This window comes from Herpailurus yagouaroundi, unplaced genomic scaffold, assembly GCF_014898765.1.
Source record: "Herpailurus yagouaroundi ecotype Mexico unplaced genomic scaffold, PumYag 191, whole genome shotgun sequence".
NCBI lineage: Eukaryota > Metazoa > Chordata > Mammalia > Carnivora > Felidae > Herpailurus > Herpailurus yagouaroundi.
This window is the reverse complement of record NW_024412422.1, coordinates 14,082,365-14,096,679: the sequence shown is the minus strand read 5'-3', so window position 1 is coordinate 14,096,679 and position 14,315 is coordinate 14,082,365. Positions and strand designations below refer to the sequence as shown.

The following is a 14,315-nucleotide window of genomic DNA, read 5'->3' as shown; positions in this document are numbered from 1 at the left end:
TGGGAAGGCATTTAAGAGATTCTTGTTCCATTAAAATTCAATTTCCTGTATCCAGATAGCCAAAAACTAGTTACTTCTCGTATTTAATTTTCTGTAGGTAGAAGTAAGTTATTCTAGAAAGCACTTTTCTCTTTTCTTAGTCTTCTCTTCTGTGTATTTGTGCACAACAGGCCTGACTTACTGGAAGCTGGAGGAGAAGGACATGTATCACTCTTTGCCTGAGACTTTAGAGAAGGCATTTGCACCGTCCTCTGGAGATAGGTCACCAGGCCAGGTGATTTAAAAACACATTGCGTGTATGTGTTTGTGTCACACAATTATAGGTCAGAGCTTCATTTCATTATAAACGTTGTATTTTTCCAATTATTCGTTTAATGTTTTATTTATCCTTGAGAGAGGGAGAGACAGAGCGTCAGCAGAGGAGGGAAAGAGCAAAAGAGGGACACAGAATCCGAAGCAGGCTCCAGGCTCCGAGCTGTCAGCACAGAGTCCAACGCGGTACTCGAACTCACAAGCCGCGAGATCTTGACCTGAGCCGAAGTCAGACACTAACCAACCGAGCCACCCAGGCTCCCCAGAAGAAGCGTGGGCTTTAAATTGTACTTGCTTTCAAATGTAATCTCTCATTCATTGCCTATGTGATCATAGGAAGGTTACTTAAAAATGGAATTTAAAATGCCCAGCTAATGTGTTGTAAAATTAAATGAGATGATTTTGCGCCTACTGTGCTAAACGTAGTGGGTCTGCAGATAACAGCTTCCGCTGTTCCTACACCTGGTTTTGATTCTCTGTCTCATTCCGCCCTCCTGCTAATCCATTTGTACCAATAATGCTGAGCATTTTAATTTGCTGTCGTCATTTTCTTTGAGCATGAAATGTAAATATTTTCTTTACTTCAGCACGGTGAAATCAAACTACCCAGCATGTGTACATTCAGGTGATGAGAAAGGTTGGGGAAAAGGAGTGATTACAACGAGGGTAACCAGGAGAGCTATAAGCATGAGTAATAGGCATCGGTAGGGGCAGTGGGGATACAGCGTATGTGTAGACAGCAGAGTCCCAAAGAGGGGTACAAACCAGCATCCCATCCTTCAGGAAGGGAGCAAAAGAGAGAGACAGATAAATGCAGGAAAAGGAAGGCTGGGGAGTGAGATTGTGAGGGCTGGAAGCCTCGGTGGGCTTTGTGATTACAGAGCTCACTGTGTGTGACGTGATCAGCACCATCAGTGAGTGAATACTGTATTTTGGTGATTCTAAGATACTGTCAATTTTAAAACTTCCTATTTCATAGTCTAACAAAATTATTCTAGGGGCGCCTGGGTAGCTCAGTTTGTTGGGCCTCCGACTCTTGGTTTTGGCTCGGGTCGTGATCTTGTTGTTCGTGAGCTGGAGCCCCACTTCGGGCTCTGTGCTCACAGCTCAGAGCCCGCTTGGGATTCTCTCTCTCTCTCTCTCTCTCTCTCTCTCTCCCTCCCTCCCTCCCTCTATCCCTCTATCCTTCCCTTGCCCGCTTGCTCGCTCTCCCCCCCTCAAAAATAAGTAAGTAAACTTAAAAAATTATTCTAACAAAAATAAAAAGCAGTGTATATCAGTGCTTTCTTACCACTTAGAATTTATATTTTATTATTAATGAAAGATCTTGTAACTGAACCTTGATTTTTGTCGTATAACTCTTATACATACTTAAAAAGGATGATATAAGTGAAATAAATTTGTTAAAACCTCTTCACCTACAGAGGCTTATGCTCTCTTTTCAACTCAGTGTTCCTTTCTGTGTTTTTCCGCATACTGTTTTTCTTGAGCCATCAAGAGCTTTGGGGATTGGCAAAGATGAGAGGCCTTGGTGCTGAGTTTTTACCTGGCCTAGTAGTTCTGTAGATCTGGCCTACTTTTGGCACCCAGATGGGGAATGCTGCTAACCATCTATGATTCACTGTCCCTTAAATACTGGTTCTCAGGGCTTCTGGTGTAGGCTCTTGGATTTTTTTTCCAAACTGCTGACACCTGTTTGGCCAATTTGGATGTCTTCTATGTGTGCTTGTGAGCAGACAATGACAATTATATCACAATTGCTACTTGACCAAAAGCAATGTTAAGATGTCGTTAATTACAAGAGGCATCCTCACTTCTGAGATGTTAAAATATAGTGATCGTAGAAGTGGAAAATGGTGAAGAATGGTTCGTTATGCTACCACGACCTCTAAATAGAGTAATTCCAGCAGCTCTGCCTGGGGGTGCTCCACCAGGTTTGGGGCATCACCAGGCAGGGATTCCTCAGGCTCGAGGCCATTTCCTGAGTGCTCTGCTTGTTACAAACTTTCAGCTTGAAAGGGTCTTTTAGGTTGTTGGTGTATAAAAAGTAAAATTCCAGGGGCGCCTGGGTGGCGCAGTCGGTTAAGCGTCCGACTTCAGCCAGGTCACGATCTCGCGGTCCGGGAGTTCGAGCCCCGCGTCAGGCTCTGGGCTGATGGCTTGGAGACTGGAGCCTGTTTCCGATTCTGTGTCTCCCTCTCTCTCTGCCCCTCCCCCGTTCATGCTCTGTCTCTCTCTGTTCCAAAAATAAATAAACGTTGAAAAAAAAAAATTAAAAAAAAAAAAAAAAAAAGTAAAATTCCAGGGGCTCCTGGGTGGCTCAGTCAGTTGGCCGTCCGGCTTTGGCTCAGGTCATGATCTCCCAGTTCCTAAGTTCGAGCCCTGCATTGGGGCTCTGTGCTGACAGCTTGGAGCCTGGAGCCTGCTTTGGATTCTGTGTCTCCCTCTCTCTCTGCCCCTCTCTTGCTCTCTTTCTCTCTCTGTCTCTCTCTCAAAAATAAGTAAACATTAAAAAAAATTTCAATTAAAAGTAAAATTCCAATTACAGAAATTGTGGTAAATTTTAAGGGCTCACATTCAGAAAATTAATGTTTTTAATGCACACGTAAAAAGTTCGATTGTCCTATTCACAAGCTAGTTACAGGGTTTGTTAAAACATGTTAATGCATGGCAATTTGCAGCCTGTGTAGGGTCTGGAAATGGGACACATATTTAAAGCTATATGTGAATATATTCTTTGAGTACTTTCAATATATCTCTTGCTGAATCTATAATCTCATTTAAAACAGTTTAAATTTGAGACCCAAGTTAAATGATACCCCAGCATGCCCTACAGTAGGTCCCACTTTGAAATAATTCGAGGCTGAGGTTTTAAATTTGGAGCTTTAGACCTCTTTGCAACATTTCCAGCGTGACAAAGCCCTGATTTCAAGCTGTAGGAATTAGGGTCGTATCTTCTTATCTTATTAATTTAAAAAGGGGCTTGTTTCTATTGGGTAACTTCTTTCTTAACACTTTTTCTTGGTCTGTGAACTCTTAAAAAAGTAGGAAAATAACTACACAGATAAGGAATTTCATCTCTGTATACCTGTCTCCCTGAGTCACATGATGTTAATCTAGCCAAAAGTCTTCTTAATCCTGCTTCACTCTTTTCATCATGAAGTCTTTTCATACCTCAACACTTGGTTTTTATCTTGAGTACGGGGGACTACCAAGGTTTTTTATTCTTTGGAAGTATTCTGAGGCTACTAAATAACTTAGGTTCAGATTATCACCTTAATATTTATTATTAGGGGATATCATTTTTTTTTTCATTCTGAGGGAGACTCATAAGTAACGGGTAATGACATCTAAACTTGTTTTGTAAGTCTGACAGTCCAGAGTCTCAGTTCATTTAAATTCTTTCAGAAATCTTTTTGTGGTGCTGATCTTGTGTCAGTGAATTTTTTCCATCATTGATAATACCACTTAAATAATTTTGTTTCATATCTTTAAGTCTAATACTAGTAATGAGATGAAGCTACCATCACTGAAGGATATTTATCATAAAAAACAAAGGGAAAACAAGCAGTTACCTGAGAGGAATCTCACTTCTGCTTCCAACCCAAATCATCCACCAGAGGTAAAGTTGGCAACACCCTGCTGAATGAAAATGAAAGATGCTTCATGACTCTTAACTTTTATCTCAAGCTTTATTTTCCGTAGGAGATCTAAAGCCTACTCCCTTAAAAACAAACACTGAGTGCGGAGGGCAAAATCTTACTGTTGTCTGTCTTAATTTCTAGGTACTGACTCTGGATCCAACGTTACACATGAAGCCAAATCAGATTTCAGGAATTCAGCCGCAAGGCTTTTTGAATGCCCTTGATGACAGAATGTCCTTTTCACCAGACTCTGTTCTAGACCCCAGTATGTCTAGTCACTCTGACATAGACTCATTTTCACAAGCGAGTAATATCGCTTCTCAGCCATCTGGATTCCCCAAGTATCCTTCAAACACAAAAGCTTCACCAGTGGACTCTTGGCAAAATCATGGCTTCCCGAACGAAAGTAGGAGCAGTTCCACGTTTCCTTCGGTGGCTACTACTGCTAGTAATGACATCTCGGTCAACACTGTAGATGAAGAAAACACGGTCGTGGTAACTTCAGCCTCAGCCAGTCAGTCCCAGCTTCCAGGGACAGCCAACAGTGTCCCAGAATGCATTTCGCTGACTCCTCTGGAAGATCCTGTAATACTGTCAAAGTATGTGTTTCAGCGCGTGGCTTGTAATGTTAATAGCTTTTCTTTGATGTCTGCTTGAATTATGAAAATGATTTTTATTGACCTTCACTAATGTATAAAATCTTAAAAAAAGAGACGCGGCGCTTTTAAAGTAGGGCATCTAAGTATCCACGTCTTTGTTTTTTTTACTTAATTAGTTGTTAACTTGTGTATCGATCTGTTACGTTTTGTGTGAGTGTGCAGAGGAAGAAGGCTGTAGTTTTACTTTTGAGAAAGATTGTATTCTTAGTTTCTCTTGTGGGGTAGAGTGAGGAAATGCTTTCCTAACAAGTTGTTTTGCCCTCACCGACAGGATTCGGCAGAACCTGAAGGAGAAGCACGCTCGACACGTAGCCGATCTTCGAGCTTATTATGAGTCAGAAATAAATAGTTTGAAACAGAAACTGGAGGCAAAGGAGATTTCTGCAGTTGAAGATTGGAAGAAAACCAATCAAATTCTTGTAGACAGGTAAAGCTTATAATTCAAGTCTAAAGTTTGTGTTTCTCCATCTTGGAAATGTTATTTTTTCCTAAGTATATTTAATTGTGATAAAACATTTTGCAAAGATGTGCTTCAGATTTGAAATTTTTAACAGAGACCTATTTGCCTAAGGAATTATTTTCACAGATCGAAACCAACCTCGTGTAGCACACTAATGGCTGAAGTGAGAACATTTGTTTCACACGGACAGAATACTGGAACAGTTGAGCAGATACCCTGTATGTAAAGGAACGTCATTTATGAGTGGATTAGTATTGTGTACAGATTTTCTCAGAAGTCTCTAACATCCTCTAGCAGTTCTCAACCTGCTTTGAAACTCAGAGACATGTAACTTAAATCCAGACACTCCTGAACCTGTGTAAGCAATTATCCTGTACAAACAAGTAACCAACATGGAAACACAGGGGCAGTTATGTTAAGGACACCTGTATACCTGTTTTAGGGAGAGAATCAGTAACAAAATTTGATGCCTTCGCTAGTATTAATAACAGCATACTTGGAACATACTTTACATTTAAATGGGATTTAAACAGATTGAAAGCTGGGGGGGGGAGGACCTGGGTGACTCAGTCTATTAAGTGATTCTTTTTTTTTGTTTTTTAAATGTTTATTTGTTTTTGAGAGAGAGGGGAGTAGAACAGAGGGGCAGAGAGAGGCGAACAGAGGACCCAAAGTGGGCTCTGAGCAGAGAGCCCGATGCAGAGCTTGAACTCCCAAACCGTGAGATCATGACCAGACGCTTAACCAACTGAGCCACCTTTAAAAATTTTTCTTAATTTGGGGTGCCTGGGTGGCTCAGTTGGTTGAGCGACCGACTTCGGCTCAGGTCATGATCTCACGGTTCGGGAGTTCGAGCCCCGCTCGGGCTCTGTGCTGACAGCTCAGAGCCTGGAGCCTGCTTCAGATTCTGTGTCTCGCCCTCTCTCTGCCCCTCCCCTGCTCATGCTGTGTCTCACTCTGTCTCAGAAATAAATAAACGTTGGGGCGCCTGGGTGGCGCAGTCGGTTAAGCGTCTGACTTCAGCCAGGTCACGATCTCACGGTCCGTGAGTTCGAGCCACGCGTCAGGCTCTGGGCTGATGGCTCAGAGCCTGGAGCCTGTTTCCGATTCTGTGTCTCCCTCTCTCTCTGCCCCTCCCCCATTCATGCTCTGTCTCTCTCTGTCCCAAAAGTAAATAAATGTTGAAAAAAAAAATTAAAAAAAAAAAAAGAAAGAAATAAACGTTAAAAAAAATTAAAAAAAATTTTTTTTTTAATTTATTTTGAGAGAGAGAGAGAGAAGGAGCAGGGAAGGAGAAGAGAGAGAGGGAGACAGAATCCCATCTGTCAGTGCACTTAACTGAGTTGACCAGGAGCTCCAAGTGTCCAACTCTTGATTTTAGCTCAGGTCATGATCTCACAGTTTGTGAGATTGAGCCCCACGTTGGACTCTGCGCTGACAGTGCAGAGACTGCTTGAAATTCTCTCTTTCCTTCTCTCTCTCTCTCTCTCTCTCTCTGCCCCACCTGTTTGCTCTCTCTCTCTCAAAAATAAATAAATATAAAAAAAAAAACTCAGGTCAGTATAGCAGCAAAGTATTCTTTTTCTTTGTTTTTGTTGTTGTTTTAAATTTGTTAATGTTTATTTATTTTTGAGAGAGAAAGCGTGAGCAGGGCAGGGAAGAGAGAGAGAGGGAGACACAGAATCCGAGGCGGGCTCCAGCCTCTGAGCTGTCAGCACAGAGCCTGACGCGGGGCCTGAACTCATGAACCATGAGATCATGACCTGAGCCGAAGTTGGACGCTTAACTGACTGAGCCACCCAGGCGCCCCTAAAGTATTCTTTTTTAAGGCAAGAAAAGACAAAGCCCCTTGAAAAAAAGATGAGGGAACTGAAATCTTCTGGTCCAGTTGGTAGTTTAGCTTGGAGAATTGTAGGAAAACTAGCCTTTATACTAGTTTGTGGTTGCTGTGGTAGTTAACATGCTGTTAACTACCTGAGTGTTACTGCAGCTTCGGTTTTGCTGCTGGGAGTGGGGCTGGAGGTGGGGTTGGGGGTGGAACTGGGGGTGCCATGGTAGAGAGCAGTAATTTGAAAAGAGCCAGAAATAGGTTTTCTAGGATAAAAGGAAAAGAGTAGATGTCAGGCTACGGGAAGTTGGTTCTTGTTTGTTTTCAAGAAGTCAAAGATGAAAAAAAAAAAAAAGTCAAAGATGACTGTAGGTCCTTCCTGTGGAAAACGAGTATGAAAGAAGCTCGTAGACCTTGTTGGGTTAAAGATAGGCCACCAGAAAAGACACCTAGGAAATGATAGCTGATTAACGCATTTTTCTGTCTAGAAGCTGCTAGAGCCATGGAGCGGTGAGGCAGTGTAGGTAGGATTGGAAGTCAGGATTTGACTAAGTGGCTGTGTCCTAATGGTGGCAGCAGCAGTCAGGGCGCTGGGGTGGGTGCAAGGACAGTGTGCAAATGAGTGGCAGTAGTTGCAGTCAGCCAGGACTGGAGAAATGATTCGCCAAAGACGAAAACCAAGTTTAAGTTGTCAGCATACACGTCAGGGTTTTTCAGACTTAAAATTGCAATTGGGAGAATCCCCCTGGAACTGCCAATGGGGCCATGGACACTTCTCTCGTAGGCCAGCTGCGATATCACATTATGTGACACAGCCTCATGCCGGAGTCAGTGTGGGAATTAAAACAGAGAAATACAGTTAACATACCTACACTTGACTATTTAGTGCTCTTTCTTTCTAGAACGGTTTTATCAGTATTTCATTGCTATGTGGCATCAATGCACAGTGGTGAGGAGCGTGAACTCTGGAGCCGGACTGCCGGGTTTAGAATCCCAGTTTGATGGCTTACAACCCAGGAGGAATTAAGCTTCATATTGTTTTCTTATCTGTAAAATGCTAATGATAATAGTCCTAACTCATAGGATTGTGAGGATGAATGTAAGTGCTTAACGTGGACTTGGCATATAATCAGTGCCAAATAGATATTGGCTTGTACTCCCAATTCATGAACACGGAGTCAAAATGATAACCGAATTCTTCCGTGTATTTTGTTATTTTAAGGTTCTGTGATGATTAACTTTATGAAGAAGGTCTTTAATTCTAAGAAGAATACATTCATGCTCATTTGGAAAACTACAGGGAGATATAATAAAAGTCTCCCTACCCAGCCTCTAAGTTTCCAGACTTAAGTTTTGTATCCTACAAATCACAATACACATATTTATATATAGGTTTTCTTTCATAACAAAGATCAAGCTGTTTAATGCATTCTTTTATATCTTATATTTTTTAATTTAAAATTTATTTTTAATGTAAGATATAAATAACAAAATTTGCCATCTTAACCATTTTTTTTTTTTTTTTTTACCATGTTAACCATTTTTAAGCGATCATTTCGCTGGCATGAAGTACATTCACATTGTTGGGCAACCATCACCACCATCCATCTCCAGAACTTTTTCATGTTGCAAACCCGACCCCCTGGACCCATTAAACAACAAGTCTGCGCTCCCACCACCCCCACCCTTTAGCACCCACCATCCTACTTTCTGTCTATGAAATTAACACCTCAGATGAATTTGGGTGCCATGTATAAGTGGAAGCATACTTTTGTGTCTGGCTCATTTCGCTGAGCATAATGCCCTCAAGGTTCATCCATGTCGTAGCAGGCTTTGGACGGTCATCCTTTTTGAGGCTGAGTCATATTCCACTGCATGGATAGACCACATTTTGTTCATCCATTCAGCCCTCATGGACACTTGGCTAGCTTCCCTTTTTGGCTAGTGTGCACATTGCTGTGAACATAGGTATACAAATGTCTTTCATATTTTGCCTTTTTCACTTATCTATTAGGGATCTTTTCATATTGTAATTTTCTCTGGAAGATGATATCAGGTCTATTGGGATGTATTTTATTAAAATGGCATCCTCTGTGTTCAATAAATGGAGAATTTGTTTTATATATTGGCAAATCAGATTTACAGAATACTTCTAAGGGAAAGGATTTTATCTTCTAATTTTTTCTTTCCAATTTATGGTTTTTAGATGTGGCCAACTAGATAGTGCTCTAAATGAAGCAACTAGTCGTGTGAGAACACTTGAAAATAAGAATAACTTGCTGGAAATAGAAGTTGTAAGTATTCTTCTGTTGTTTAGTGGCTCAACGTTAAGAATTTAAGCCTTTTTATTAACTGAACTTTAGAGACAAATTAATAGTTTTATGAAAATATTGGCTATGTGTTTTTAATCTTCTTAGGTTGTCTTATTAAGTAAGCTTATATTTTGAATGCTGCTGGCTTCATAGGATAGGATAAACTTTTACCCTTTAAGTTTTTTATTTTTTTTATTGAGATATAATTTGCATATCATAAAACTCACTGTCTGAAAGTATAGAATTCTGTGGTCTTTAGTATATTTGCAAACTTGTGCAAGCATCACTACAGTCAATTTTAGAATATTTTCTCACTCAGAGAGAAACCCCAGAGGCATCTGGGTATCTCAGTCAGTTGAGTGTCTGATTCTTTATTTTGGCTCAGGTCATGATCTTGAGGTTCATGAGATCGAGCTCCACATCAGGCTGTGGTGCTGGCAGTGTAGAGCCTGCTTGGTATTCTCCCGCTCTCTGCCCCTCCCCGCTGTCTCCTTCTCTCTCTCTCTCTCTCTCTCTCTCTCTCTCAAAAATAAATAAATGAACATGTAAAAAAATAAAAAAATAAAATAAAAAGAAACCCTGAAACCCTTAACCATTAGCCTTTCCCTCCTAACCCCAAACCCCCTTGTTCCCAGCCCTGAGCAAGCACTACCCTACTTTCTGTTCTTTGGATTTGCCCATTCTGGACATTGGTATAAATGGAATCTTATATATATGACCGTTTGTGTCAGACTTCTTCCACTTAGCATGATTATTTTCAAGGGTTATCCATGTTGTAGCATGAATCAGTATTTCATTATTTTTTATGGTTGAATACTATTCTGTATTTATTCATTAGGAGATAGATGTTTGGGTTGTTTTGATTTTTTGGCTGTTATGAATGACAGTGCTATGAATATTTGTGTACAACATTTTATGTGGAGTTAGGTTTTAAATTTTCTTGATGTATAACTAGGAATGCATAAACTTAAAATTAAAAAAAATTTTTTTTAATGTTTATTTTTGAGAGAGAGAGAGACAGATGTGAACAGGAGAGGGACAGAGAGAGAATGGGAGACATACAATCTAAAACAGGCTCCAGGCTCTGAGCTGTCAGCACAGAGCCCTACGCGGGGCTTGAACTTGGGAACGGCAAGATCATGACCTGAGCCGAGGTCAGACGCTTCATATTTTAATATTTTAAAATATTTTTTCATGCGTTACCAAATTTTATTCTTCTATGTGTAACCTTGTTAGTAACATTTTGATGGAAAATGCCACTTACGTTCTGTGCACTGTTTCTTTGTCTTTCTTTGATATATATATTTTTAGTTGTCTTTCTCCTAAACTGTAAACTTCTCAAAGTCAGGGACTTGTCTTTCTTGCTAATCTTATATTTTTTGCACCCTAGTGCCTGGCACCTAGTGGATATTCAAGAAACGATTGTTGAATGAATATTAATATAGCAGATGCATTTTGAATTTTCTCTTTTATTTTCATAGTAAGAGAATAGGGTAAGAAATGCTTGATTCTCCCTAAATATTAATGTGGGGCAACAGACTCCAGCTGCCCTTTCAGAATCATTTCCCTAATAGCCATGGTTATTTTTTTCATTAAAGTGACCTACAGGTGGGTCCACCAGTTCAATGCCAGAAATGGTTTTCTGTCTGTACTTCATGACAATCTCATGAAGCTGTTATTGATTGATTTTTTTTAGAAAAATTTTTAAGTTTTATTTATTTATTTTGAGACAGACAAAGATAGCACAAGCAGGGGAGGGGGAGAGAGAGAGAGAGAGAGAGAGAGAGAATCCCAAGCAGGCTTTAAGCTGCTAGTACAGAACCAGATATAGGGCTTGAACCCATCAACCATAACATCATGACTTGAGCTGAAACCAGCAGTCGGATGCTCAACTGACTGAGCCACCTAGGTGCCCTTTTATCTTTTAATTTTTTAATTAATTATTTTTTTAAATGTTTATTTTTGAGAGAGAGAGAGAGAGAGAGGGAGAGAGAGAGAGAGACAGACAGCGCAAGCAGGGAGGGGCAGAGAGAGAGGGAGACACAGAATCCAAAGCAGGCTCCAGGTTCTGAGCTGTCAGCACAGAGCCCAACGTGGGGCTCGAAGTCACAAACCATGAAATCATGACTAGAGCTGAAGTCGGATGCTTAAGCAACTGAATCACCCAGGCACCCCTAAAGATTTTATTTTTGAGTAATCTCAACACCCAGTGTGGGGCTTGAACTTAAAACCCTGTGAGCAAGAGTCACATGCTCCACTGACTGAACCAGCTAGGTACCCCTGAAGCTGTTACTTTAGTAGAGTGATCCTTTTTAGTCTCCATCCCAGGACATAACAAAATATTAAAATTGTTAATTCCAATTTGTAGGTTTTATTTTATTACTTTTCTTTCATAGTTTAATGCCCACAATTTATTAGCTGCTACTGAAACATCTATTTTTTTAATTAAAAACAATTTATTATCCTTGTTTTTATTTTGTAGAGTGATTTTAGAGAACGCTTCAATGCAGCCAGCAGTGCTTCCAAAATTTTGCAGGAACGGATTGAGGAAATGAGAACAAGTAACAAAGAAAAAGACAATACCATCATTCGACTAAAATCTCGACTGCAGGATTTAGAAGAAGCATTTGAGAATGCTTACAAACTCTCAGATGATAAAGAAGCAAGACTGAAACAAGAAAACAAAATGTTTCAAGATGTAAGTGACAAAAAATGGAAACTTAAGATAGGGTTGGCTAAAAGTTATTTTAGATGTTGTACTCTTACAGGCTATTATGACTTTTTCCAAGTTTATTTTTGTTTGACATAACTTTGCTGTGGCTGCAAATATAGATTCTCCCGATTGAGTCTGTTAGGTCTTATCTTGAAGCAGGAAGTCAGAGCGTTCAGAACTGTGGTGTTTCCCCCATGCTTTTTGTCTCTATCGAGTCACCTTTTGAGCTATCTTAAATAAGCATCTGTGTGGCTAGATGGGTAAAATGAACCAGATTTAGAATAGGTTTGATTGAATTTTTTCATTTTGCTATAATGTCACTTAAAATTTGGATTTATAGAACATTGAAACTGCATTAGGTTTCGGGTTGTGTATTTTTTTTTTCTTAGATTTTTCTTAATATTCTTTGTCATGGTACATAAAGAAATCAGAAAGCATTTCGGCTGTTGCAGTTTTCTCCCCGAGAGCATTAGATTGTTATTACTTTGATTTTTTAAATATTTATTTTCATGAAGATAATACATGTACATTTTTTTAAAATTTTTTATTTATTTCTGAGAGAGAGACAGAGCACAAGGGGGGGAGGGGCAGAGAGAGAGGGAGACATAGAATCCGAAGCAGGCTCCAGGCTCTGAGCTGTCAGCACAGAGCCCAATGTAGGGCTCAAACCCACAAACCATGAGATCATGACCTGAGCTGAAGTCGGATGCTTAACCCGACTGAGCCACCCAGGTGCCCCCATGTAAATGGTTGAAATATTCAGATGTTAAGGGAAAACGGTGGTCTTCTCCACCTCTCCCTTCCTAGGTGTCCCCTACCTTAGAAGTCATCACTCTCAGCTCTTCTAGTGGTTTCTCGTAGCATTTTTCTCCATGTTTCTATGTAACAAACTTATATTTCTCTTTCTCTTTTTTTCCTCATCAGTTTCAGACATTACATATCGACTTCTGTGCAAGGAAAGCCACAGTTTAGCCGCCTTACACCATTTGCTCCCAATACAAACACTTCTCTCCTTTCTTTTTCTTTTTTCTTTTTAAGTTTATTTATTTTTGAGAGAGAGATAGAGAGACAGAGAGACAGAGTGCTAGCAGGGGAGGGGCAGAGAGAGAGGGAGACACAGAATGTGAAGCAGGCTCCAGGCTCTGAGCTGTTAACGCAGAGCCTGACATGGAGCTTGAACCCACGAACCATGAGATCATGACCTGAGCTGAAGTCAGACGGTTAACTGACTGAGCCACCCAAACGCCCCCTCTCTGTCTTTTCAGTGTGATTAATACGTTAACTCGATTCTAAGATGCTGTTCTTTTACATTTTAACAACTTGAAGAATTGGTATACATCTTTACACCATGGTGTCATAGTTTAATTGGCCGCATTTTATTTTCTCTTTTAGTAGAAAATAGTAGTAGATAATGGTATGATTTCTGGTGAATGGTGTTTTAGATTTGAAATGAGATGTATTATCATTGACAGTTAGATCAGTATTCAGTATTTCTTACTGTCTGTGTAAATATTGTTGAGAGCCAGGCTGCAGTGTTCAGTGATTACATTTCCTTTCTCTTATTTTCCCTAGAATTAATAATTACTTTTTTTTTTTTTTTTAACTTGATTAGTAGCCTGTATTTAGTACTTGCTCCCGCCTCCAAATACTTCTGCTTTGTTATGAGCTGGTTGCTCTTGAGGTCGGATACACAGATGTCTGGGACTTACCTTTGCCATCATCCTGGGAATGGTCTTTGCTTCTTTCTTGTATTAGGTCTCTTGTTTTGTGTGCATCCTGTACTTCTTTCTTAGTTGAATTCTCTGTTTTGCCAGAGTGTATCTCTTGAGAAAAAGAGTACTTGGGAGACAAATTCTGAAGCCTTCCATGTCTGAAAACATTTATGGTTTGCAGTCACACTTAAAAAAAAAATTTTTTTTTAATGTTTGTTTATTTTTGAGAGAGAGACAGAGCGCGGGCAGGGGAGGGGCAGAGGGAGAGGGAGACACAGAATCTGAAGCAGGCTCCAGGCTCTGAGCTGTCAGCATAGAGCCCGATGTGGGGCTTGAACTCCTGAACCGCAAAATCATGACCTGAGCCAAAGTCAGAGGCTCAACCGACTGAGCCACCCAGGTGCCCTTGCAGTCACACTTTTTAAAAAATGCTTTTATTTTTTACAACAGTTGTAGATTTACAGAGAAATTGAGAAGATAGTGTCGTGTTCCTGTATGTCCTGCATGGTTCCCCTGTTATTAACGTCTCACATTAGTATGGTATTTTGCGGCAATTAATGAACCAATGTCGACTCATTATTATTAAGTGAATTCCATAGCTTATTCAGATTTCCTTTGTTTTTACCTAATGTTCTTTCTCTGTCCCAGGATTCCGTAGTACATTTAGGTACCATG

The 14,315-nt window shown here is 40.2% G+C and overlaps 1 protein-coding gene across 6 annotated transcripts in view; it reads left to right on the top strand.

Annotated features, from left to right (window-relative positions):
- MPHOSPH9 (M-phase phosphoprotein 9) overlaps window positions 1-14,315 on the top strand; it is a 57,681-nt gene that overhangs the window by 17,170 nt on the left and 26,196 nt on the right. For 5 of the 6 annotated variants that reach the window (XM_040444009.1, XM_040444013.1, XM_040444011.1 and 2 more), the window contains 6 exons: window positions 171-274; window positions 3,809-3,934; window positions 4,098-4,555; window positions 4,887-5,042; window positions 9,110-9,197; window positions 11,698-11,913. In XM_040444009.1, the coding sequence (XP_040299943.1) occupies window positions 171-274; window positions 3,809-3,934; window positions 4,098-4,555; window positions 4,887-5,042; window positions 9,110-9,197; window positions 11,698-11,913 (1,148 nt within the window). The remainder of the gene's footprint in view (window positions 1-170; window positions 275-3,808; window positions 3,935-4,097; window positions 4,556-4,886; window positions 5,043-9,109; window positions 9,198-11,697; window positions 11,914-14,315) is intronic. The other variant, XM_040444012.1, reaches the window with a different exon arrangement.